The sequence below is a fragment of the Hyla sarda genome, chromosome 3 (genome assembly GCF_029499605.1).
Source record: "Hyla sarda isolate aHylSar1 chromosome 3, aHylSar1.hap1, whole genome shotgun sequence".
Taxonomy (NCBI): Eukaryota; Metazoa; Chordata; class Amphibia; order Anura; family Hylidae; genus Hyla; species Hyla sarda.
Genome location: NC_079191.1, coordinates 260,493,770 through 260,521,385, shown reverse-complemented (window position 1 = coordinate 260,521,385; position 27,616 = coordinate 260,493,770). Strand labels below are relative to the sequence as shown.

General features: G+C 43.3%; 1 protein-coding gene across 1 annotated transcript in view; it reads right to left on the bottom strand.

Moving 5' to 3' along the window:
* LAMA2 (laminin subunit alpha 2) overlaps positions 1–26,964 on the bottom strand; it is a 943,701-nt gene extending 916,737 nt beyond the window's left edge. The window contains exon 1 of the mRNA XM_056566521.1: positions 26,794–26,964. Within this exon, the coding sequence (XP_056422496.1) occupies positions 26,794–26,890 (97 nt within the window). The 5' untranslated portion in view covers positions 26,891–26,964. The remainder of the gene's footprint in view (positions 1–26,793) is intronic.
* Positions 26,965–27,616: the final 652 nt, after the last annotated feature.

The window sequence follows — 27,616 nt, the reverse complement described above, 5'->3', positions numbered from 1 at the left end:
CCTGAAACATGGTCATCTGAAAGATATTGAGAAACTGTATTATAGTATGCCACTTATGCTGGGGCATAGTGCTGAGAACCCGTATGCATTGTGAATTGGCATACATAATTCCTTTATCTTTCAGGCTTAAAGGGAACTTGCCATTGCTTCCATGATACCTAAACCACAAGTCATTAGGGATGTCCCAAGGGGCACCTCCTTGCCCTTGCCCACCAGCCATCATTTCTAGATCTCTCCCTGTTTAGGTATAGAGACAGATAGACTGACAAGGTGGGCAGGAGGACCACTCCGATGACTCATGATTTAGGCAGTATGAAGGTGATGGCCGGCAAAATATATAGTTACATAGTTCATAAGGTTGAAAAAAAAACAGGGTCCACCAAGTTCAACCTATATCCCTAATGAGTCCCTACAGAGTTGATCCAGAGGAAGACAAAAAACCCTCATGCTAGAGGTAAAAATTCCTTCCCGACTTCAAATATAGCAGTCAGAATAAATCCCTGGATCCACGTTCTGTCCCTATATATCTAGTATAGCATAATCTAGCATAATCAGCGATGTTATTACTCTCCAAAAATGCATCCAGACCCTTTTTCATGAGTTCACCATGACCACCTCCTCTGGCAGATAGCTCCATAGTCTCACTGCTCTTACAGTAAAGAAACTTTCTTTCCTCAAGATGTAGAGGATGCCACCTTGTTATAGATACAGTCCTGGGTATAAATAGATCATGGGAGAGATCTTTGTACTGCCCCCTGATATATTTATACATAGTTATTAGGTCGCCACTAAGCCTTCATTTATCTAAACTAAATAACCCTAATTACCCTGATAATCTTTCTGGGTACTGTAGTCCTCCCATTCCCCGTATTACCTACGTTGCTGTCTTTGAACCCTCTCCAGCTCCACTATATCTTTCTTGTACCCTGGTGCCCAGTACTGTACACAGTATTCTATGTGTTGTCTGACTAGTGATTTGTACAGTGGTAGAATTATTTCCTTGTCGTGGGCATCTATGCCCCCATTGATGCACCCCATGATTTTATTTGCCTTGGCAGCAGCTGCCCGACACTGGTCACTACAGCTAAATTTACTGTTAACTGAGACTCCTAAGTCCTTTTCCACATCAGTCGTCCCAAGTGTGCTCCCATTTAATACCTAATTCAATTTAATATTGAACCTCTTGGTTGGCATATGCAGAGGATCTAATACAAATGGACCCTGGCAGCTATTTCAGAGTCTAACAATTTTTTTTCTGTTGTTTTAATTTAGTCACTGACATGTGTTAAAAAAAAACTAAAAAACTTTCCCACATACTTGCCACATTAAATTTTGATTCTTCATGGTTCATCTATGTGTCAGGTTCTCTTCTAACCAGATGTATGCAGCAGTTAATGTATTTTTCCATTAACTGGGAAACTAACTTCGGCAATGATTCTGGGATTCTGACATTGTTGTTTTAAAATTCCAAAATCAGATCCAAAGCGTCAATGTAAATGTGGTGTCTAAGATATTCGAGAAAGCAAAATCCTGGCACAACCATCCACAATTCTTGGAAACCGAATTACTATGGAATCTGAAAAATGATTTTCAATGGGAGGAATATCTTGTCTGTTCAATTCTGATGTGTATGACTATTGTTTGCACAGATTGTATTTGCATTTAGAATCCACGCATTCTTTCACAACTTACTTACAGTAAAACATTATTTGGTCGATGTTCTGCGGTACATTCCTGCTGTCATATTCCACATATTAGTTCCCACGTCTTATTTGTAGCTAACATCATACCCCTGGACAGATGTTCATTGTGCTAGGCAGATGTTTCAGGTACTGAGCTCTGCATGTGTTTTACTAAGCAGAGGAAAGCTATGCCTGTCTATGTATTTACTTGTTAATTTATGAGATATCTGATAAATTTCTATTCTTTTCTTGTGGAATATGAAACTATTGCTCCTTTTCCAACCTACACGTTTTCTATACGCAACAAATGGTTCTTTAGGGAATAACTCAGATGATCTAATCTCTTACTAATGTCCGAATGACTTTTCTGTATTATAAGGAATTGGACACATCACTTTTGTTTAACATTGAAATAACTACATTACCATGGAGGTATCAGCTGTTATACCATATCATGTGGATTATATTTTATAGAAATGTTATATTCATTAATACAGATTACCGATAATGTAAAATAGTATTGGATCAAATTCTCTACCTCTTTAAATAAACTATGATTCAAAATGTAAGAAAAAGAACAGAAGAGCACTGTGGGAATATTAGTTGGGGTTACAGGGCACAGACGTCCACCCATGAGATCTTCTAACATTTGACATTTCTGAAAATTTTCAAGCTGAGCCTTCCCTTTAAAATATTTCTAGAACTCTGAAGACTTTATATAGTCCATCATAAGAAAGAATCTTGGCAGTGAGGGTAATAGTTTGCCATGCATTTATAATGAGCAATTATATTTCTATAATATTACAATAGAAAGACGATGGTGGAAGGAATGTCAGCCTGTTGGCTGCTGATGACACTATGTCATAGAGATTAAATACACCTCACAAGTCACACTGTATATTCTCTATTTCAGTGTAATCCTTCATTATAGAATAGATATTTAAAAAGAAGAAAGTTACTGTAGTTCCCTAATTGGAAGGTGCTTCCTTATAATAACGACCCAGAGGATGAATGGTGGATCCATAGAAAAAGACTATGGTGGTGCTTTACTTAGTTCAAAAACATAATGGCCCTAATTCACTAAGCTAAAACCTACTAGTTTCTGTTGGGTTATTCCAAGTTATTTTGGCGCATAGTGTCTGCGACATGTCTGCACTAGAAAAATCTGACAAACAAGACTGCAGCTGCATTGTGAAAGCAGAGAAGGGGCATGGTCTGTAACAAAGGGATGTAGTCATCCCAAAAGGGGCATGGTTTCACAACCCTACCTATTACTATCGAATTCACAGAAAATCCTATGAATAAATGGCTGGATATTTCCACCTAGACATAGCTGGTCAAAAAATGTTCCATAATGTGTGATCCCCATAGTAAATAGAGTGAAATTCTGGAAGTCTTAAGCAACATTTCACACTAGTAAAAACTTCATCACTCAAAACTCAACAGTAAATGAAGGCCAATCTGTAACTTTGCTGGCTGAAAGCCACCGGCCTACTGTGTGTCTTGGTTCTTGCTTACATCAGGCGGCCTACTCTGTACCATGTCCTGCTTCTGCCATTGCTGCAGTTTCTCCTCTGTCCTCTAGGGGCTCCATGCAAGCTCTGGCTGAGACTTATAGGGCCAGTGTGCACACCCTATTGGATTCCTAGCCAATTCCTGCTAGGCACCTCCCATAAAAGAACACTCCTAACTTCCTGTGGTGCCTGAGCAACATTGTAGTTTACTACAGTGAGGGTCCCTGTCTGCCGTGTTCCAGTATCTCCTGTCTGCTGTCTTCCAGTATCTACTGTGTTCCAGTGTTCCAGTTTGCTTCACTTGAGCTATCCTGCTCTGCTGTTGTTACAGCACCTGCCTGCTAAAGTCACCTAATTCAGCACTGCTGCGTCTGACGCCTTCTATTGCATCTGCCTGCCTCCCTGCAAGTTTGGCCAGCAGCCACTTGTGGCACAGTGGGTCCACACCCGTGTGACACAATCTTTAATATATAGAGAGATAACATATGTCATACATGAAACATATGTCACTCTTGTCTCTGTTCACATCCTTCCCTGTCTCTTTTTTACATGGAGGAATGAAATAAAGGACTGCTTTTATACGATAAGATGGTGAATGCCCCAATATTATTTCTCTACATGTATTACTTTATTATAGATTGTTACCAGATAATGAATAGACTTGGCTGCAATAGACTCATTTGGTGTATTTTTATGCAGTTGTGCATGTTAGTTTTGCAATGTTAGTTTTGCATGTTTTGTTTTGTTTTTTACTTACAATATAAGTAATTTATAAAAACTTGCCTCTTTACAACTTGAGAAGTGGTGTTGTAAAGTAATTTTGTTAGTTTTGGCAGACTTGCACATTGTTTCTGATATATATGATAAATTATGTGCATGTCTACCAAAAAAATCTGCAACAAAGGTGACAAAATTAAATTTTTCCCGTAGACTATAGGTTTATCTTTTTAGAACAGTCACTCTTGGTGCCGTTTGCCATTTATACCAAGTAGAGATAAGTGAATTTGGAAAACAATTGTATTTTCGCCATATTGCTGCCAGATGAATGACCTATTATGGAACAGTATAAACAACATCTGCTTATAAATTTAGTTGTAGAATAATACACCATGTTATCATTTCTCTGTTCGTATCTGCATAGCGGCTTCTGTTTATATTGAAAGCCATGTTGAATGTTTAGTCTGTACAACAGATTCTAATGGCAACCAATGGACCCAATTGAATTGCAATTGATGGCAGTAATAGTGTTGAATGCTGGTCCTTTTCTTGCTGTCAAATGTGACAAAAGTGTTCACAGAAAACCTGCAATGTGGATGTGAACAGAATGAATATAACATGTTGGAGCCATGGCAAGGCACTGCTTTCCATGTTCATACCTACTTGACATTCAAAGTAGCAAGTAGAAACATTATGGCAAATTACATGTCGGCTTGTGCTGTGGATGTTTATATGGACTTGCCATTGATTTGACCATCATATGTTAAAAAGGTGAATTACACTGTGAATTAACTTTAATAATCATTCTTTATAGAGCTTGCACAGATTCTGCAGCACTATACACTCAACTGGTCAATGTAATGTGAATTCACATATCATTATGTTTTGGGAGGAAATCACCACAAACACTTGGAGAGCATACAAACTCTATGCAGATGTTGTCCTTGATGGGGTTGTGTGAACCAAGGACTGCAGCACTACAAGGTAACAGTGCTAACCACTGAGCCACCATGCTGCTCATAGGTATATTCACAGAGTTATACCAACCAGGGGGGAGATTTATCAAACCTTGTGCAAGGGAACAGTGGGCAGTTTCCCATAGCAACCAGATTCCATATTTAAAGTTGATATCCAGTGCTGAAAAAGTTAGCCCCTATCCTAAGGATAGGGGATAAGTTTCAGATTGCGGGGGGTCCAACCCCTGGCAGCGAGCAGGATGGGGGCATGTTGACCACCGCACGAAGCGATGGCTGACAGGCTCCCTCAATACAATTCTATGGCAACCTCGGCAACCTCCGGCTCTGCCATAGCGATGTATTGAGCATGGTCGACACCCGATATCTGGCCAGCGAGCCAGGGCCCCGTACAGGAGATTGCGGGGGACCCCAGTGGTCGGACCCCCCCCACAATCTGAAACGTATCCTCTATCCTTAGGATAGGGGATACGTTTTTCAGCACTGGGCTACACCTTTAATTTAAAAAAAGGCCCTGGAAAATAAAAGCTGGAATCTGATTGGCTGTTATGGGCAACTGCTCCACTGTTTCTTTGCACACGGTTTGATAAATCTCCCCATTTGTATAACTGCCTGTAGAAACAGCCTCCAAATCAACTGGAAAATCAGTGTGTTTTTTACGCATGGTTTCTTAAAGTACAGGCAGTTTTAGAGTTTTATTTTTTATTTATTTAGTTATTTACCTTTTTATTTCAATGCCAAGCAGGAGAGGGGTTGGTAAAAAAAAAAAAAAGCAAAAAGGCAAGCAATTTTGTCTTAGGCTGGGTTCACACATATCAGGTGTCCAGCAAAGTTTCATTTAAATGGGACAGTTCACAATCGTCCAGCGTCCCAATTTTTATGCCGGATGGTTGGACATGCCGGACAACACCAGACAGGAAAACGCAGCTTGCTGCAAACCCATCTTTACTTTATCAGCTCTCTCTTGCTGTCTGAAGGCCTGTACCCAGATGAAAAACATGCTTTTATAACCCATCAGATGCTCTGATTTGTAACTCATATCGATACCTTAACCCCCTCCCGCTATGGGACATATGCATACATCCCAGCATCCGAAGCGTTCTTGCACTGGGACATATGCATACATCCTAGCGATCTCCAGCACTGCTGCAGGGAGCGCAGGAGATCGGCGGCGGGACCCAACAGCATTAACCCCATAGATGCCGTGATCAATTGCACAATAGTATAACCTGTAAAAAGTGTAAAAAAAAAAGTTCTTCAATAAAAGTAGGAAGTGTGAAATAAAAAAATGCCCCTTTCCCAATAAAAGCCCTGTATTATCACCAAAAAAGATCAAAAACACAAATCATATACATAATAGGTATTGCCACGTCCGTAATGTCCGTAATACACTATAAAACTGTAATGTAAATTATCCCGTACGGTGAACGTCGTAAAAAAACAACAACGAAAAAGCGCAAAATTCCCCAATTTTGGTGCAAATAGCGGAATAAAAAATATCAAAAGGTAGCACGTATCGCAAAAATGATATCAATGAAAAGTACAACTCATCCCACAAAAAATAAGCCCTCACTCAATGGCGTTGGACGAAAAATAAAAAAAAGTTACGGCTGTTGGAAAATGAATGGCAGAAAAAGAATTTTGCTCAGAAAAGGAAAAAGAACATAGAAAGCTATATAAAATGGGTATCGCCATAATTGTGCTGATCCACAGAATAAATATAACATCACTTTTACCGCACAGTGTACACCATAAAAAAAATGTTAATGCCAGAAATGTTCCAGTTTTTCACAATATTTTGGAGTTTTTCCCAAATTGCTGCATGTGTCAACAAAAATGCACCACTTACATAAAGTACAATATGTCACGAAAAAAGGATATCAGAATCGCTCCGCTCAGAAAAAGCGTTCTAAAGTTATTACCATTTAAAGGGACACATCAAATAAAAATAAAAAAGAGCCTGGTCATTAAGGTAATAAATGGGTCTGTCCGGCTGCTAGAAAGTTTTTTTTTTTTTTTTAAATATAACAGCCACTGAAATGGTTTGTATTGTGTGGTAATGTACATCAACTGAATTGATGTTATAACTAACTGTAACTACTTTATTTAAATTGTTTATTTATTTTTACTGTTACAGCTTTAATTATATTAAGGCCAAATGGTGGACTGTAGAAGGAAGACAACATTTTTTATCTATTTGTGTAGCGTGTTTTCTTTAACAATGGCTAAACTCACATGTAGTATTACTGAAACAAGTGGATCTTTAGACAATAAAGTGAAACACACAACTAGTTTACTGAGGCATGTGGCTAATAGTCATAATTGCCATCTAATGAGAAGATGAGAGATAGGGAATGGTCATTAGTCATATCATTACTGTTATTCCATGAGTTATCACTTTGGCTCTTTACAGCTGGTGTGGGAGTTATTAGGACAAACAGACTGTCTCCGAAATAATCCAAGTTATAATAGGTACATGAATAAACAAATAGGATATAAAAATGCCATTACACAATATTAAATGACCTATGAGAGGCTTACACACATTTGAACACAATTAAAGGTCGCCTTTGTATCCTGAAAATGTAATTGCTATAAACTCTAATAAAGGGATATACGGTTTAAGAGCTGTCACGCTGTCGGGTTCTGATGATGGAAAGCATGTGTGAATGAATCGGGAAGCTTATTCAGAACTGCGCAAAAGCTGGGACATGAAGAGGCTTTAACACAGAGTACACTCATCCAACAAATAACATATGTAGAATGTGGAACCACTTCAAATAAGAAAACACAAATGAATTGTATTTAGAAGTGCCCTATAAAACATTGTGTAACTTCAATAGGGGTGTCACATTCCTCTGATAGGCGATTCTGTTTTCTGTACTTTTGCAGGAAAAAAGCAATTATTTTCTTAACTATGAGAACATATTAAGATTATAAACTAAGTGCAGAGGCTAAAGTATGAAGTGAAACTCTCAAAATACACATACCATTTTGTTTATAGCACATCCCGATGAACAAAGCTCACATATAAATCACTCATGGCTAAAAATGGTTCCGTGCAGCATGACATCCTATTTCTGGATTAATGGCAGGTCAAGCCTACAGACACTGATCACTGTTTTTAGAAATTGACCACATTAGACGACATTGCTAATAAAGGGAAATTAAAGCAACAGGATCTGTCTATGTCATACTATATTTTCAACCTGGTTATTTGCTGACTAGATTTCATTTGCAAGATTGCTGTTTTATTTTAATTTTTTTTAGATTATCTTTATTGATAATTAAATGCAGCTTCAGATAAAATAAGAAGATATGTTCTTTTACATTTGTTTTACATTAAACAACTACCAATGCATAGAAATTATCTTAAACAGGGTTAGATATGATACAAAAAAAAAGTTTTAATCTGACCATTTTTCATGACTCGTGATCTCCTGCCACAGATACGATCTCTGGTCTGGAGGAGACTTGTGAACCAAATTACAGATCTTTCTGATTTTGCACCTTTTTAAAAGTGAGTCTAAGGCTAAGTTTTCAATTGGTTTTTTTTTCTGGCAGTTTTTGGATATCTGCCACTGCAGTTTTTGAGCCAAAGTCAGAAGTGGATCCATAAGGGAGGAGAAGTGTAAGTCCTTCCTTTATATGTCCTATTCCTTTTGAATACACTTCTGGCTTTGGCTCATAAACTGCAGTGGCAGTTTTCCAAAAACTGCCAGAAAAAAAACTAAGTGGAAACTTAGCCTAAGGCTAAATTTTATAGACAGGTTTTTTTTTCTGGCATTTTTTGTATATTTGCCACTGCAGTTTTTGAGCAAAAGTCAGAAGTGATCCAGTAGGAAGTAGTATAAGCCCTTCCTTAGTATTTCGTATTCCTTTTGAATGCACTTCTGACTTTGGCTCAAAACTGCAGTTGCATTTTTACAATAAGCTCCAGAAAACAACCTGTGTGGAAACTAAGCCGAAGACCTTACAGGAATAAAGGGTTTTACATGGCCAGACCCCCGCCCACACAAATACCAATATAGAAGATCAGTGCTGGTTTAATGATCCTTCTCACGGCTTAATGATTGTGTGGCCAGGACCATACAAATTATCACAGAATCACTTGCACAGCCTCCATTGACAGTCACACATCCCCATTTCATGAAGGGAGATGTGAGGCCAACCAATGATAATTTTTAGGGCCACATGATCGCAGTGATCAGCCTGAAAACAAGATATTGTTCATGTATTGCTTTTTGGGTCTTTAAAACTGGCTATACGTTGTGAGCCAACATTTTTCTCTCTCAAACTTCCCATACACATGAACATTCAACATCGCCAAATGCTTGTCCATGAAGAGGGCAAGGATAAGCTGTAGCCAGACTCCTCTAATGCCAGCCTATCCCTCCCAAAACAACATGATCAGTTGGTAAAAACCCAACACACCCTACAATTATTTCCAAGGAGATACAAAGCAGTGGTAAATAATGTACACATATAAAGGATATTTGATCCTTCTACTGCAAAACAAACTAGTAAATGTTACATCATGCATAGAACACAATACTAACAGGAAACTGTTTTGGTTCTTGGTTATTACTTTCAAGCCAGTCAAAATTTGATAGGATAGTGTGCTAAATTGAGCGCTATAGGTACTTACAGTGCTATCAAGACACTACTTATCTGTTTCTCTTTATGATGTGATCTCATGTGTTTTTATATATTTTTTAAAGCCTTTTTTCTGATGAAATACAATAAAATAAAATTTTAATGAAAGTACAATAGTGGGGTCTTTTTATATAGGTGTTTAATTATTGTGCATTGGGCTCCAACCTCATTTTGGCCTTTATATAGTTAAATGCTTACAGATGGTAAGACATATGAGTCCCAAACTGGGCATTAGTGCTGGCAGATATTACAGAGGAGGGGGAAATGTAAGCTTTCTGAAAAGTTCAGTTATTATATAAACTTTGCCAATGTATGTTATTAGAAATGAGTGAATTTTAGAAAAATTAGATTCGGGTAATTCGCCAAATTTTCCTAAAAAATTTGGTTTGGTCCGAATTTATTCAAGGTGAAAAACGGCTATTAAAAACAGCTATTTCTGGCCTATAGAGAGCCTCAATAGGGATGTAGAACACTTTGCCTTGTCGTAACACTCATATGGAGTGTGCTGTGTTAGTGAAATAATACTGTTTTTCAGTATGACATGCAGATTGCAGGCATCACTATTAGAATCCCTGCCGCACAGTGTCTGGATGTGGCAGCAGGGAGACCATATGGCATCACAAGTGAAGATATTAAAGAGATTTTTAAATGTAATTTTAATTTAATTGTAATTTATTACAATTTTTTTAAATCCTTTTTTGAGGACCCATTCTGGTGAGCATCGAGCTGGCGTTCAACCGTGAGGAGAGCTACCACCTGTTCCAGCCCCTGCCTATCAGCGCAAACACCCCCCCTTTCAACTGTCTTACTCTGAGTGGAACTGCGAATGTTTAATTTAATCAGTTATGGTTCATTATTATCGCTCCAACCTATTTCATTAGATTCTTGTGGTAATTCCAGAGGTAATATATGACGATAACCATGGGGCCTCAATCTTGAAAAGATTACATATATTTTTTTAAATTTAAATAGAAGATGTTGAATAGATTCCCAAGTTTAATGTGCCAGCAGCATGAGGAGAACATAATGTGGCAGAATGACCCAGCCTGGAGGTGGCAACAGCCTGACGAGACCATAGGGCCTCACAATTGAAAAGTTTAAAGATATTTAGGAAAATTTTAATTGAAGATATAAAATGGATTAAGATAAAGTTTAATTTAATGTGCCAGCAGCATGAGGAGACCGCATGGCCACTGTGTGTCTGGGTCCTCTGTCTCGTCTTCTTCATCACCCTGTAGCTCCAAAGCCTGCTCCTGCTCCTCCTCTCCTGTTAGATGACTATAAAAAACAACCCCTCCTCCCCCCTCCTTCTCCAGTTCAGCCCCCATAGGGCTCATGTGGCTGTGAGATGTAGGCACCATGTCTCCAGTGCCCTGACCAACCATCGTTTCCAACATGTGTTGTAGTAGATGAAGCAGTGGAATGACATTGTTCATCCCGTAATCCTGGCGACTGACTAATAATGTGACTTCCTTAAAGGGCCTGAGCAAACGGCAGGTGTCACGTATGAGCTGCCACTGGTTGACATTGAATTTACACAGGGGAGTCCCCCTATCTGCTTGGATCATCAAGAATTCGGTGATGGCTTTTCTCTGTTAGTATAGTCGGTCCAACATATGGAGGTGGAATTCCAACTTGTGGAAATGTCGCAAATGAGACTATGTTGGGGGATGCTGTTCTGATGCTGCAGGTCAATGAGAGTGTGCTTTGCAGTGTACAAATGGTGGAAATGCATGCAAAGTTTCCTTCCCATTGTTAGGATGTCTTTGTCTTGCAGATGGGGGGAACACTTCAGAAACCACATGACAACCAGAGTGAACACGTATGCCATGCAGTGCGCATGGCTCAGGCTTCCTTGTCGCAGCACAGACAAGATGTTCATCCCTTTGTCGGTCACCATGGTTCCCATTTCCTGTTTTTGTGTAGTTGGCAAAGATTCGATTTCTTCATGAATGACTATTAGCAGTTCCTCCCCTGGGTGACTCCGTTCACCAAGCCAAACCATGTGAAGAGCAGCGTGACACCACCGTGCCCGGCACACATGATATGCTAGAGGGGCCACTGAGACTTGTCCGTGCAGTGGAGGCTGAAGACACGGTGGAGGATGAAGAGGCAGAGTCGCACACTGTTACAGGACCAACGGCCTGAGAGCGTGAAGGTGGAAGCGGTGTGACGTGTCCAAGTAGCTGTTGTGGCTGTGCAGGAACCACATTCACCCAGTGAGCCGTAAAGGACATGTAATGCCCCACAAAATTGTGCAGGGCTGGTACTGCCTTCTTCACAAATAAATGATGGCTTGGGTCTCTCCACCTCGGCTTGGCACAAGCCATAATTTCTTTGAAACGTGCAGAGTCCACCACTTGAAAAGGGAGGGACTGCAGCACCATCAACTAAGACAGGAGCAAATTCAGCTTCTGCACCGTTGGAAGAGTGGGCGCATACTGTTGTCTCGTGGACATGGCTTCACTGATGGATTGGTGGCGGAATGACTGACTCAAAGTAGGAGGAGCAGGAGCATCTGGAGCGACAGAAGATGAGTATGACACATAGCTCCCTTCGGCTGAGGTGGTGGAGCCTTGGCTGGCTGAAATAGGGAGCAGTGTTCCACTGGGTGATGCAGCAGGCTGAACCACTACATCGGAGCCATGGTTCTCCAAGGCCACGTTATGGTGATGCTGCATATGTTGATACAGGACTGTGGTGCCAACATTGGGACCCTGGCCACCCTCCACTTCTGTCGACGCATCTTGCATGTGGCCATGTTAACTTCTTCCGGATGCTTGATGAAAAACTGCCACAACGCCGAGTAGCTGATTTTCCCACCAACAGTTCGCACTGATTGACTGCTACTGCTGGCGACTCCAGGAACCCCTGTTTCACTACCTCCTGGGAAGGTAGGCTTCCGCGAAGCAGGTGGTCTACCCCGGGAACGTTTGGCTCCAGACTTTCCACTTCTGTCACCATGCTGACTGCCAACCATGCTACCACCTTGCTGGCTCAGCTGCTGCCTCATGGGCAACCTGCAACCCTCTTCTCCTGATGTTGATGAAGCCCCTTCTGCACCCAGCTCCCAAATGTGATCGGCTTCATCATCATTGAGTTGTGTCTGCACGTCACTGATGTCCTCCTCAGGTTCCTCAACAGTGTCTGCTTCAGGAGCCTGAATGCTTGCAACACCACCTCCCACGCCACTCTAATCACTACTTTCCCCCCTAGCGGAGGAAGCAGCGGATGTCTCCTCCACTTCTTGGCTGGGCAGTGGCTGCTGATTGTCCTCTAGATCGTCCTCACTAAATAGTGGAGCTTAACCCACAGCATAAGATAATTCTGTGGGGGAGGGATCAGCATAGGACAGAGGCAATGGGAGGACAGGGACTGCTCCTGGGCCATACCAACTGAGGAACCCACCAACTGTTGATTAGGGGTGTCAGATGTCACTTGTGGTGAAGTGGATGACCGTGTTAACCAATCGATGATGGCAGATGAGTTGCTGGTTGAGACACAACCATTAGCTGAAACCAGGAACTCAGGCCTGCTGCCACTTGCCCCTAGTCTGCTATGACCTCGGCCTGATGAATTTAGGCCTCTGCCACTCCTCTGTGCATGTCCTGGCACTTCTCTGCCTGACATACTTAGTGCGTATGTGAGGAGAGTACAATAGGCTCCAGTACGCTTAAAACAGTATTTGTGGACAACACCAGCCGGTGTGTACTTTTGGCTGACCTTTCACAGGTACAAAATAGTACACCACTTAGATGTACGTATGTGGTATGCACTTATGAGGGGAGGACAATCCGCTCCAGTACGCTTAAAATAGTATTTGTGTACAACACCAGTCGGTGTGTACTTTTGCCTGGCCTATCACAGTATCTAGGCCCTTAAGACTTTAACAGGAACAAAATAGAACACCACTGAGATGTACGTATGTGGTATGCATTCATGACGTGAGGACAATGTGCTCCAGTATGCTTGAAAAAGTATTTGTGTACAACATCAGCAGTACACACCAGTGCTGCAGCACACAGTCGCTGTGTACTACACCCAAAATTGCACTTTGTCTCTCAATCTCACTCCCTTCCCTATCAGTGCTTCTAGGCAGGATTTGGGCTTTGAGGTGAATCGCTGATGTTCTGTGCAACACACTGCGCTCGGCCTCTCTCTGTAATAGAACGCTGTAGTGACTAGGAGGTTAATCTCTGCTGTAAAAATGCCTTTCTGTGCAACACAAACTGCTCTCTGTCCCTCTCTCTGTGCAACAAAACGCTGATATGACTGGATAGGTGAGATGGTGCTGGAAAAATATTTTTCTGTGCAATACACAGCGCTGTCTGTCCCTCTCCATCTCTCTGCAATAAAAGGCTAAAGTTACTGGCCGCAAGATGGCTGCCCATTATATAGGGCTTTGACATCTAAGGGGTGGCTGGCTGCTGATAGGCTGCATGTGATTCAGGGTCATCCCACGTACCCTTGTTCCCACCTTCCCAGGATTCCTTGCCCCATTTCCTCACATGTTGATCTGCCTTTTTAGATGTCCTGGAGCCCAGACCGCACTAAATGGAGTTTAAAGAAGCGATTTGAGCGATCTGATCGTGGCGATATTCACATTCGTTGCAAATCAAATTTTCCCTGAAATTTGTAACGAATTCGGATTTGGCAGTTTCGATTCCCTCATCCCTAGTCGACACTGCCGTGCACTTTGGTAAACTTTGGTAGAGTGGGTGGTGGGTGTTAATACAAGTACCTGGTGAATTACCCAGAAATTAATAGTGCAAAAGTAGGGCCTTACAGGGAAAGTTTTTACTTCCACTTGTTACAATGGACCATACATTGTTCCCTTCCACCTTTTAGAAGTCTTTGCATTGCATCAATACTTGATGGTTCTTACGCCGAGCGCTCCGGGTCCCCGCTCCTCCCCGGAGCGCTCGCTACACTCTCGTTACTGCAGCGCCCCGGTCAGATCCACTGACCGGGTGCGCTGCGATACCGCCTCCAGCCGGGATGCGATTCGCGATGCGGGTGGCGCCCGCTCGCGATGCGCACCCCGGCTCCCGTACCTGACTCGCTCTCCGTCGGTCCTGTCCCGGCGTGCGCGGCCCCGCTCCCTAGGGCGCGCGCGCGCCGGGTCTCTGCGATTTAAAGGGCCACTGCGCCGCTGATTGGCGCAGTGGTTCTAATTAGTGTGTTCACCTGTGCACTCCATATATATACCTCACTTCCCCTGCACTCCCTCGCCGGATCTTGTTGCCCTTGTGCCTAGTGAAAGCGTTCCCTTGTGTGTTCCTAGCCTGTGTTCCAGACCTCCTGCCGTTGCCCCTGACTACGATCCTTGCTGCCTGCCCCGACCTTCTGCTACGTCCGACCTTGCTTCTGTCTACTCCCTTGTACCGCGCCTATCTTCAGCAGTCAGAGAGGTTGAGCCGTTGCTAGTGGATACGACCTGGTCACTACCGCCGCAGCAAGACCATCCCGCTTTGCGGCGGGCTCTGGTGAATACCAGTAGTGACTTAGAACCGATCCACTAGCACGGTCCACGCCAATCCCTCTCTGGCACAGAGGATCCACCTCCTGCCAGCCGGCATCGTGACAGTAGATCCGGCCATGGATCCCGCTGAAGTACCTCTGCCAGTTGTCGCTGACCTCACCACGGTGGTCGCCCAGCAGTCACAACAGATAGCGCAACAAGGCCACCAGCTGTCTCAACTGACCGTGATGCTACAGCAACTACTACCACAGCTTCAGCAATCATCTCCTCCGCCAGCTCCTGCACCTCCTCCGCAGCGAGTGGCCGCTTCAGGCCTACGACTATCCTTGCCGGACAAATTTGATGGGGACTCTAAGTTTTGCCGTGGCTTTCTTTCACAATGTTCCCTGCACTTGGAGATGATGTCGGACCAGTTTCCTACTGAAAGGTTTAAGGTGGCTTTCGTAGTCAGCCTTCTGTCTGGAAAAGCTCTGTCATGGGCCACACCGCTCTGGGACCGCAATGACCCCGTCACTGCCTCTGTACACTCCTTCTTCTCGGAAATTCGTAGTGTCTTTGAGGAACCTGCCCGAGCCTCCTCTGCTGAGACTGCCCTGCTGAACCTGGTCCAGGGTAATTCTTCCGTTGGCGAGTACGCCATACAATTCCGTACTCTTGCTTCTGAACTATCCTGGAATAATGAGGCCCTCTGCGCGACCTTTAAAAAAGGCCTATCCAGCAACATTAAAGATGTTCTGGCCGCACGAGAAATTCCTGCTAATCTACATGAACTCATTCATCTTGCCACTCGCATTGACATGCGTTTTTCCGAAAGGCGTCAGGAGCTCCGCCAGGATATGGACTTTGTTCGCACGAGGCGTTTTTTCTCCCCGGCTCCTCTCTCCTCTGGTCCTCTGCAATCCGTTCCTGTGCCTCCCGCCGTGGAGGCTATGCAAGTTGACCGGTCTCGCCTGACACCTCAAGAGAGGACACGACGCCGCATGGAGAATCTCTGCCTGTACTGTGCCGGTACCGAACACTTCCTGAAGGATTGTCCTATCCGTCCTCCCCGCCTGGAAAGACGCACGCTGACTCCGCACAAAGGTGAGACAGTTCTTGATGTCTACTCTGCTTCTCCACGCCTTACTGTGCCTGTGCGGATATCTGCATCTACCTTCTCCTTCTCTACTATGGCCTTCTTGGATTCCGGATCTGCAGGAAACTTTATTTTGGCCTCTCTCATCTACAGGTTCAACATCCCGGTAACCAGTCTCGCCAGGCCCCTCTACATCAATTGTGTTAATAATGAAAGATTGGACTGCACCATACGTTACCGCACGGAGCCCCTTCTAATGTGCATCGGACCTCATCAAGAAAAAATTGAGTTCTTGGTCCTCCCCAATTGCACTTCCGAAATTCTCCTTGGACTACCGTGGCTCCAACGCCATTCCCCAACCCTGGATTGGTCCACGGGGGAGATCAAGAGCTGGGGTATCTCTTGTTTCAAGGACTGCCTTAAACCGGTTCCCAGTACTCCCTGCCGTGACCCTGTGGTTCCCCCTGTAACCGGCCTCCCTAAGGCCTATATGGACTTTGCTGATGTGTTTTGCAAAAAACAAGCTGAGACTCTACCCCCTCACAGGCCTTATGACTGTCCTATTGACCTCCTCCCGGGCACTACTCCACCCCGGGGCAGAATTTACCCTCTGTCCGCCCCAGAGACTCTTGCTATGTCTGAGTACATCCAGGAAAATTTAGAAAAGGGGTTTATCCGCAAATCCTCCTCTCCTGCCGGAGCTGGATTTTTCTTTGTGTCCAAAAAAGATGGCTCCCTACGTCCTTGCATTGACTACCGCGGTCTTAATAAAATCACGGTAAAGAACCGCTACCCTCTACCTCTTATCTCAGAACTCTTTGATCGCCTCCAAGGTGCCCACATCTTTACCAAACTGGACTTAAGAGGTGCTTATAATCTCATCCGCATCAGGGAGGGGGATGAATGGAAAACGGCATTTAACACTAGAGATGGACACTTTGAGTATCTGGTCATGCCCTTTGGCCTGTGCAACGCCCCTACCGTCTTCCAAGACTTTGTTAATGAAATTTTTCATGATCTCTTATATTCCTGTGTTGTTGTGTATCTGGACGATATTCAGATTTTTTCTGCCAACCTAGAAGAACACCGCCAGCATGTCCGCATGGTTCTTCAGAGACTTCGTGACAATCAACTTTATGCCAAAATGGAGAAATGTCTGTTTGAATGTCAATCTCTTCCTTTCCTAGGATACTTGGTCTCTGGCCAGGGACTACAAATGGATCCAGACAAACTCTCTGCCGTCTTAGATTGGCCACGCCCCTCCGGACTCCGTGCTATCCAACGTTTCTTGGGGTTCGCCAATTATTACAGACAATTTATTCCACATTTTTCCACCATTGTGGCTCCTATCGTGGCTTTAACCAAAAAGAATGCCAATCCTAAGTCCTGGCCTCCTCAAGCGGAAGACGCCTTTAAACGGCTCAAGTCGGCCTTTTCTTCTGCTCCCGTGCTCTCCAGACCTGACCCATCTAAACCCTTCCTATTGGAGGTTGATGCCTCCTCAGTAGGAGCTGGAGCGGTTCTTCTACAAAAAAATTCTTCCGGGCATGCTGTTACCTGTGGTTTTTTTTCTAGGACCTTCTCTCCGGCGGAGAGGAACTACTCCATTGGGGATCGAGAGCTACTGGCCATTAAATTAGCACTTGAGGAATGGAGGCATCTGCTGGAGGGATCTAAATTTCCAGTTATTATTTACACCGATCACAAGAATCTCTCCTATCTCCAGTCTGCCCAACGGCTGAATCCTCGCCAGGCCAGGTGGTCTCTGTTCTTTGCCCGGTTTAATTTTGAAATTCACTTTCGCCCTGCCGATAAGAACATCAGGGCCGATGCTCTCTCTCGTTCCTCGGATGCCTCGGAAGTAGAGCTCTCTCCGCAACACATCATTCCTCCTGACTGCCTGATCTCCACTTCTCCAGCCTCCATCAGGCAAACTCCTCCAGGGAAGACCTTCGTCCCTCCACGCCAACGCCTCGGAATCCTCAAATGGGGTCACTCCTCCCATCTCGCAGGCCATGCGGGCATCAGGAAATCCGTGCAACTCATCTCTCGTTTCTATTGGTGGCCGACTCTGGAGACGGATGTTGTTGATTTTGTGCGGGCCTGCACTGTCTGTGCCCGGGACAAGACTCCTCGCCAGAAGCCTGCTGGTCTCCTTCACCCTCTGCCTGTCCCCGAACAGCCTTGGTCTCTGATTGGTATGGACTTTATTACTGACTTACCCCCATCCCGTGGCAACACTGTTGTTTGGGTGGTCGTTGATCGATTTTCCAAGATGGCACATTTTATTCCTCTTCCTGGTCTTCCTTCTGCGCCTCAGTTGGCAAAACAATTTTTTGTACACATTTTTCGTCTTCACGGGTTGCCCACGCAGATCGTCTCGGATAGAGGCGTCCAATTCGTGTCAAAATTCTGGAGGGCTCTCTGTAAACAACTCAAGATTAAATTAAATTTTTCTTCTGCTTATCATCCTCAATCCAATGGGCAAGTAGAAAGAATTAACCAGGTCCTGGGTGATTATTTACGGCATTTTGTTTCCTCCCGCCAGGATGACTGGGCAGATCTTCTACCATGGGCCGAATTCTTGTATAACTTCAGAGTCTCTGAATCTTCTTCCAAATCCCCATTTTTCGTGGTGTACGGCCGTCACCCTCTTCCCCCCCTCCCTACTCCCTTGCCCTCTGGTTTGCCCGCTGTGGATGAAATAACTCGTGATCTTTCCACCATATGGAAAGAGACCCAAAATTCTCTCTTACAGGCTTCATCACGCATGAAGAAGTTTGCTGATAAGAAAAGAAGAGCTCCCCCCATTTTTTCTCCCGGAGACAAGGTATGGCTCTCCGCTAAATATGTCCGCTTCCGTGTTCCCAGCTACAAATTGGGACCACGCTATCTTGGTCCTTTCAAAGTTTTGTGCCAGATTAATCCTGTCTCTTACAAACTTCTTCTTCCTCCTTCTCTTCGTATTCCTAATGCCTTTCATGTCTCTCTTCTTAAACCACTCATCCTCAACCGTTTCTCTCCTAAACTTATTTCTCCCACTCCTGTCTCCGGTTCTTCGGACATCTTTCCTGTAAAGGAGATACTGGCCTCCAAAAAGGTCAGAGGGAAAACCTTTTTTTTGGTTGACTGGGAGGGCTGTGGTCCTGAAGAGAGATCCTGGGAACCTGAGGACAATATCCTGGATAAAAGTCTGGTCCTCAGGTTCTCAGGCTCTAAGAAGAGGGGGAGACCCAAGGGGGGGGGTACTGTTACGCCGAGCGCTCCGGGTCCCCGCTCCTCCCCGGAGCGCTCGCTACACTCTCGTTACTGCAGCGCCCCGGTCAGATCCACTGACCGGGTGCGCTGCGATACCGCCTCCAGCCGGGATGCGATTCGCGATGCGGGTGGCGCCCGCTCGCGATGCGCACCCCGGCTCCCGTACCTGACTCGCTCTCCGTCGGTCCTGTCCCGGCGCACGCGGCCCCGCTCCCTAGGGCGCGCGCGCGCCGGGTCTCTGCGATTTAAAGGGCCACTGCGCCGCTGATTGGCGCAGTGGTTCTAATTAGTGTGTTCACCTGTGCACTCCATATATACCTCACTTCCCCTGCACTCCCTCGCCGGATCTTGTTGCCCTTGTGCCTAGTGAAAGCGTTCCCTTGTGTGTTCCTAGCCTGTGTTCCAGACCTCCTGCCGTTGCCCCTGACTACGATCCTTGCTGCCTGCCCCGACCTTCTGCTACGTCCGACCTTGCTTCTGTCTACTCCCTTGTACCGCGCCTATCTTCAGCAGTCAGAGAGGTTGAGCCGTTGCTAGTGGATACGACCTGGTCACTACCGCCGCAGCAAGACCATCCCGCTTTGCGGCGGGCTCTGGTGAATACCAGTAGTGACTTAGAACCGATCCACTAGCACGGTCCACGCCAATCCCTCTCTGGCACAGAGGATCCACCTCCTGCCAGCCGGCATCGTGACAATGGTGTAGGTGGCACATGGTTTTTGCACACCTTTCCCTTTTTTAGATAAAAAAATAAATAATTTGGGTCTATATATTTTATCCTAAGAAAAGTTAAGTTTTAGCTACTGCACATCCTCAATACTTCCTTGTGGTCTAATGCAGAGGAATTTCTGTAACTGGGGACCAGCACCTTAATTATGTTTTGCAATATCAATGGCAGCACAATTAGAGAGCCTGAAGGTGGTAGCATCAACATGAGGAGACCATATAGCATCACAATGACAAAGCCTGGAGGTGGCAACATCAGCATGAGGAGACCAAATAGCAGCACAATGAGAGAGCCTGGTGGTGGCAGCATCAGCATGAGGAGACCATATGGCGGCACAATGACAGAGCCTGGAGGTGGCAACATCAGCATGAGGAGACCATATGGCAGCACAATGACAGAGCCTGGAGGTGGCAGCAGCAGCATGAGGGCCATGCCAACTGAGGGTTGAGTCTGAGGAACCCACCGACTGTTGACTGGGGGTGTCGGATGTCACTTGGGATGAAGTGGAGTACCGAGTGAACCAATCAATCACGGCTGCCGGGTTGCTGGTTGAGACACGACTGCTAGCTGACACCGGAAGCTCAGACCTGTAGCTGTGTCTCCTGCTGACACACGCCCCTACTCACTACAACCTCTGCCTGCAACTGATAAATTTAGGCCTCTTCCACTACTCTGTGCACGTCCTGGCACTTCTCTGCCTGACATACTTATACACCAGCTGAGTGTGTATATGTTACACTTATGAGAGGAGGACAATGCGCTCCACTATGCTTAACTGTATTAGACTATAGAAACAAGGGTGTAGCTTTGTCTGGTCTTTCACAGTAACTAGGCCTAAATTAGTTTTTCAAGAAAAAAAACTACACCACGTAGATGTATGTACAGTTTAAACTTATGAGAGCTGGACAATATGCTCAGCTTAAAACTGTATAAGTCTACAGAAACAAGGGTGTAGCTTTGGCTGGCCTTTCACAGTAACTAGGCCTAAATTAGTTTTTCAAGAAAAAAAACTACACCACGTAGATGTATGTACAGTTTAAACTTATGAGATGAGGACTATGCGCTCCACTACAAACTGTATAAGGCTACAGAAACAAGGGTGTAGATTTGGCTGGCCTTTCACAGTAACTAGGCCAAAATTAGTTTTTCAGGAAAAAATAAAAACTTACACCACCTATGTATGTAGAGGTTACACTTATGAGAGGACAATAAGCTCCGCTAAGCAACCTGTATTAGGCACTGTAATCTGGTGGCTATGGCTTTTGTTGCTCACTCTAACTGGCCCCTGTTAGCTTTAGGCTAAGTTTCCACTTGTTTTTTTTCTCACAGTTTTTGAGCCAAAGCCAGAAATTTATTCAAAAGCAATAGGACATATAAAGGAAGGATTTATACTTCTCCTCCCTTATGGATCCACTTCTGACTTTGGCTCAAAAACTGCAGTGGCAGTTTTTCAAAAAGTGCTAGAAAAAAACCCAAGTGGAAACGTAACCTTACAGTTGTTGTACAACCAACTGCAGCAGTATAGAATTGTTGTATAGTAGAGCCCAATACAGTACTATTAGGCACTAATCGCAGGTGACAATAGCTTTTACTGCTCTGCCTAACTGGTCCCTGTAAGCTTTAGAGTTGCTGTACACCCCACTGCAGCAGTGGAGTGTATTACACCCAAAAGTGTTCTCTCTCTCTCTCTCTCTCTCTCTCTCTCTCTCTCTCTGTCGCTCTCTCTCTCTCTATCGCTCTCTCTCTCCTTTTATGCAGTGATTTGGGCTTGTGGTGAATTGCTGCTGTAATGCTGTTTTTCTGTGCGATGCACACAATGTTCTATCTCTCCTTGCAATAAAACGCTTAATTATATAGGGCTGTGACATCACAGGGGTGGCTGGATGGCTGCATGCTGCATGTGATTCAGGGTCATCCCGCCCACCCGCCTTGCCGCCTTCGCAGAGTTCCTTGCCCCATGTCCTCACATGTGGATCCACCATTTTAGATGCCCTGGAGCCTGGACCACACTAAATGGAATTTAATGAAGCAATTTTTGCAAGCAAATCGCGGCGATATTCAGATTAGTTGCGAAGCAAAATTTTCCTGAAATTCATAACAAATTCGGATTGGTCAGATTCCATCCGCTCATCCCTATATGTTATACTGCAACAAAAAGACTCATGTAGGCCACAGCAACTATTGTTGTATATTTCTGCAGAAGTTACAAACCCACACTGCAATATATCATGGCAAATGTAGATGTGGCTGTCCAAGTCTGGATGTACAGTAGGAGTATATATAAGTGGAGCAAGAACTTGGTCCTCAATAAATCAGCTCAGAGACTGAGTGAGAATGCTTAGATAGCACACAAAGTCACCTTAAACCTATATCTAAAGAGATAGAAAAGTTATCTGTGTCATTATAATGCTTCTCAAAAATTGCTTATTGCAAGGTTCACACTGCATTTTTGCATCCTGTGAAAAGGTCCTATTTTGTTGGTGAAATAAATGCAACAGGACACAAAAATACTTTTTCTCTGTCCCATTGAAAAACATATTTCAAATGTATCCAGTTTTTTGTGTGAAACAAAGGTCATTGTCAACAGAACATAATAGGATATGCATCCTATTTGGAAGTGTCTATTTTCAAATAATGAAAAAACAACAAACCTTTCAACATAATGTAAAAGCATGATGTGAACGAAGACCTATTCTTCCCATTGTGTTTGTTTAAATACATAGATACGTTTACAAATAATTCCAAAGAAGAATGTGGTACTGTCATTGGCTCAAATTAGAATGGAAAAAGGATAAGTATTCAACGGATCAAAAATAAACATGAACACATAAATAAACTACGATTGGTAAAATGAGATGGCTATTGTTTTAAGCATCTCTTTAATCTATGTATGAGGACATTTTTCTCATAGCTTATATTATTTGCAAAACATTCAACTGAAAAGTTTTATTTGTCTTAAAATAATGCAAAATAGAACTTGGGATTCTCAGATTTAAGCATTACCTTTAGAGATAAATATTTAACAAAATGTCCTGAACCATCCCAGACAGGTATGGAAATGTACTATTATATTGTCCATAGGGAGTAGTATAATGGCATTCAGTGCATAAAATAAAAAATAACTGCAGTAAAAGCTTAAAGAGTGGTAACCACACTTGTAAGACAGAAATGTGCTAGGCTGAACATTTTCTTTAAAGGCAGAGTCACACGTGGCGCATCTGCAGCGTATTTCATGATGCCGATGCTCCGACAGCAGGGACTGCAGAGCAAGCACCCGACTGCGACCTGGTAGCTCTGTATGTCTGTTTATAGCGGGGATTTCTACTGCAAGAAATCTACCACTACGAGCGGACGCACAGAGCTACTTGGCCGTAGCCAGAAGCTTACTCTGCTGTCCATCTGTGACTGCCGTTGGCGCATCTGCAGTGTGAACTATGCTGCGGATGCACTCCCCATGTGTCCCTGCCCTAAAGCAGTATTTTCTAATTTAGTCTTTTTTTCCATCAAGGAGACAGAATATTTCTCTATAATTTATCTTTAAGTTATCTTTACTAGTGTCAATGGTTTTATTGAAGGACAAGGATTTGATAGATAAACTGTAGATGGACTTATTGCTGCAAAGGACACTTTTTTGCCACATGTATGTCTATAAATGCAGTGTTTATGGATATATAACACTGCATGAAAGCCAACTAGAAATGATATGTTTAATAAGATATATAGCCCTGAAATACTCCTTCAACATTGAGTTGTAATGTAACCAAAATAAAGCGATATTCCTTTTGTGTTCTACTTATTTGATCGAACTCTAAAGCAGTGGTTCTCAACCTTTTTCGCGACTGGACCGCCAAAGGGTGAAAGTATGTCCGTGGGTACCGCTCGAATGTAAATTTGTGCGGAAATTATGCGTGAGGGGTACCCACGGACAAAATAAGTCATAAATGTACTTATTTTCATAATGGCATGTGCTTGCCTTTATACTAATGCAATACTTACGCCACATCGTATAATGGCACAAGGGGATTAAGATGGAGGTGGGGGGGAGTAATGATCATCCCTCCCCCTCCATCTTAAACCCCTTGTGCCATTATTCCCCCCTCCCTCTGTTCCCCTTTTTCCATTATTTACCCCCCCCCTCCATCTTTATCTCCTTGTGCCATTATTATCTGAAATGGCAAAAGGGGATCAGAGGGAGGGAGGAATAATGTAAAAAGGGGATCAGAGGGAGGAGGGAATAATGGCAAAAGGGGATCAGAGGGAGGGGGGAATAATGACACAAGGGGATTAAGATGGAGGGGGGAGTGATAATCGTTACTCACCCCCCCTCCTGCATTTTAATCCCGTGCCATTATTATCCGATATGGCAAACAGGGATCAGAGGGGGTGGGGCAGAATAATGACACAAGGGGATCAGAGGGAGGAGGAATAATGGCACAAGGGCATTAAGATGGGGAGGGGGAGAGAGGGATAATGGCACAAGGGGATTAAGAAGGTGGGGGGGGGGAATAATCATCTCCATCTCAATGCCCTTGTCCCATTATTTCTCTCTTCCCCCTCCAATCCCCCTGAGCTAATATATATATATATATATATATATATATATATGCATAGAAATACTATATATATATATATATATATATGTATATATATATATATATATATATATATATATATATGTATACATACAAAAACCCTCCCTCCCTTCCTCCCTCCCATAGACTTATTTTTTACTTTTTTTTTTTTCATTACCTGGCCTGTGTATCCTGTGTGGCCTGGCATACAGTGTGTCCCAGAGTCCCGTTTGGTGGGGCCGCACTGACGTATGACGTCATCCTGCACTTTGCCCCTCCGTGCAACATCAGGGGAGGTCACACTTCTCCCCTGCAACCACGCAGCTCCTGTATAGTAGCCACGGTCGCAGCTCCGGCCGTGATACTATACAGTGAACTGAAATCCGCTGTGCGCTGACAAATACTGGCCAATATTTGGCTAGCATTTGTCAGTGCATTGGCATACCCCCAAACAACCGGTGGCGTACCCCTAGGGGTACGCGTACCACCGGTTGAGAAACTCTGCTCTAAAGCACCTTGGATGTGTAATCCATTGGAATACAGCTCTGCAGAGCCCTTCAGATTGTACCAAAATAAACATTCATATCATATTATTATGCAGCTTAGAAGAATTCATTCAGCCATGAAGACTAACATATGCCCACAACATAGAAACCACAGATCCAACCGTTGACAATATTACAGTTATAGAACATACCACAGGTTCATTTTGGTTGACAATGGAATTCAGTGACACCTCATCAAATGCCTGCCTTGACCACTCAGTCCTCAGTGCTACATATTAATAGCAATGGAAATGGACCTAAGCATAAAAATGACATATGTATTTCCAAACATTTAAATGCAGGTAATTTTTCATCACCCTAGATAGGAAACTGTCACCGAACCATATTGTTGTGAAAAGTTGGTAATCTCACACCATACATCTCAGGATATACAGATATGGCAGCGGTGCAACTCCAGTCGCTTACACAGCATTTTCAGGGGCTCTGTACATTACCAGCATAGAGTGCCATGCAAACTACTTAAAGGAGCAAGGACGCTTATCAAACAAAACTAATTCCTGCTACTGTGTCTCCAGTTAACTGTCAGTAAAGTCGCTGGAATAAGGCATTCAGATGTAAGGTGGGGATTCCTTTATGATCTCCATCTTAATGTAAATAGATTTGCCCAGTGAATACAATATCTGACCCCCTGCGATATGAAACTTATCCCCTATCCTTAGGATAGGGGATATGTTTTTCAGCACTGGATGTCGCCTTTAACCTTCCTAAGATGGTAAGATTGACAATAAAATTTTACACTGAATGGATTTATCTACAATGGAGTTATGTAGCATCAATATATCCAAAATTATATTAAGCTCTATAAAGGAAGTCACATGCTGCACCTATCTGTCCCATTCACTAGACTATGCTAATATGTATTCGCAAGTACCCCTAACAGCTCATGTTTTCAGTGTCATGATTTAGCTCATACCTGATGCACTAACCATAATTATATGACCTGTGATAAACTAAGGAAATCCTGAAAACATAACCTTTTGAGAGTACTTGAGGACTACTGGGAAACACTGCACTAGCGGGAAGTTACAGATGATAGATTGGGCTAACTAGTTTTAAACTTTAGCCTCATAATATAGAAGAAAAGACTGTCAATGTGAAATACCTATATTATAAGATCATGTCCAAAATGACCGTCCAGCTGGAAACAAATAAGTACAAATAAAGGAAATAAAGATAAGCCTGAACTTATTTTATATATATTACAACAGAAATAAAAGTTAATTCTAAGCTGGGTGTAAGTTAAGTTACTTTTTGCATTGTGAGATGAATATTCTTTCAGGAAACACAAAATGTTAAAATTACATGTGGCTTCTGAAAAAGTAGAGAACATAAGAACACTCTTGGCTCTAATCCAGTCTAAATGTAAAGTTAAATAAAAAAGTAATTGTTACATTTTACACTCAAAAACAATGAAGGACACTGTAGGCACAGTGCATATTTGTTCTTCGCTGTTGTTTTCAGCTGTCAGAGAAAAATGTTGTATTGGATATCTGGGGCAGCAGCAGTAATAGACAGTTCCATTGTATTGAGAAAACACACGCAAACAGGACACACACCACACGAAACTTTACCTCTCTGTTGAGCCTGAGTGTATCCGATGAGCATCAAAGTTACAGAAACTGTAAGCAAAGTTCTTTGTGCCATGATCAACTGATAAATGTTCTGCATTTCGTGAAAAGAAAGGCACTGAGGAGACGCCTCTCCTCTTCTTGCCTTCCTATTCCTCACTGACTGCAGCTGTGTGCCAGACACAGAGAAACTCCAACTAAGATTTCAGGCTAAAGTTAGAGACAGTTAGAATACTATACTCCTCCTTCTTTGCTTCCACAGAGACACTAAGAGGCAGCTCATTGATATATTTGGAGTGTAGACACCTGTCTTCTGTTGTGTTATACATTAAGTACATTTCCATTCTTTGGTCTTAACAACTCCTTATCAAGGGCCTAAACAATTGTGAGGAACTTTGTATATATATATATATATATATATATATATATATATATATATATATATATATCCAAGCAGCTTGTACCCAGCAATTCATTTTTACTAAGAATATTATACTGTTTAAAGGAAAACGGTCACCCGTTCACCAGCACTATAACCCGATACTGCGGATATAGTGCGGGTGAACAGGAAAGCGATGCAGGGTCTCAGTCTTCCTTTAATATTATCTTATATGTAATACTTGTACCACTGCTTACACCAGTTGCATATTTATTAAAATGCACATATACATAATAACAGTCAACATAAGAGCACTATAGATGAAGAAAAAAGTTGCAGGTAAGACTTTGGTGAGACTTTTTTTGCGACTTTTTAAATTTGCTCACATACGGGAGTTTTGTACCCCAGGCCAGACCTAGAGTAGACTTGCAACTTTTTAAGGGGTTT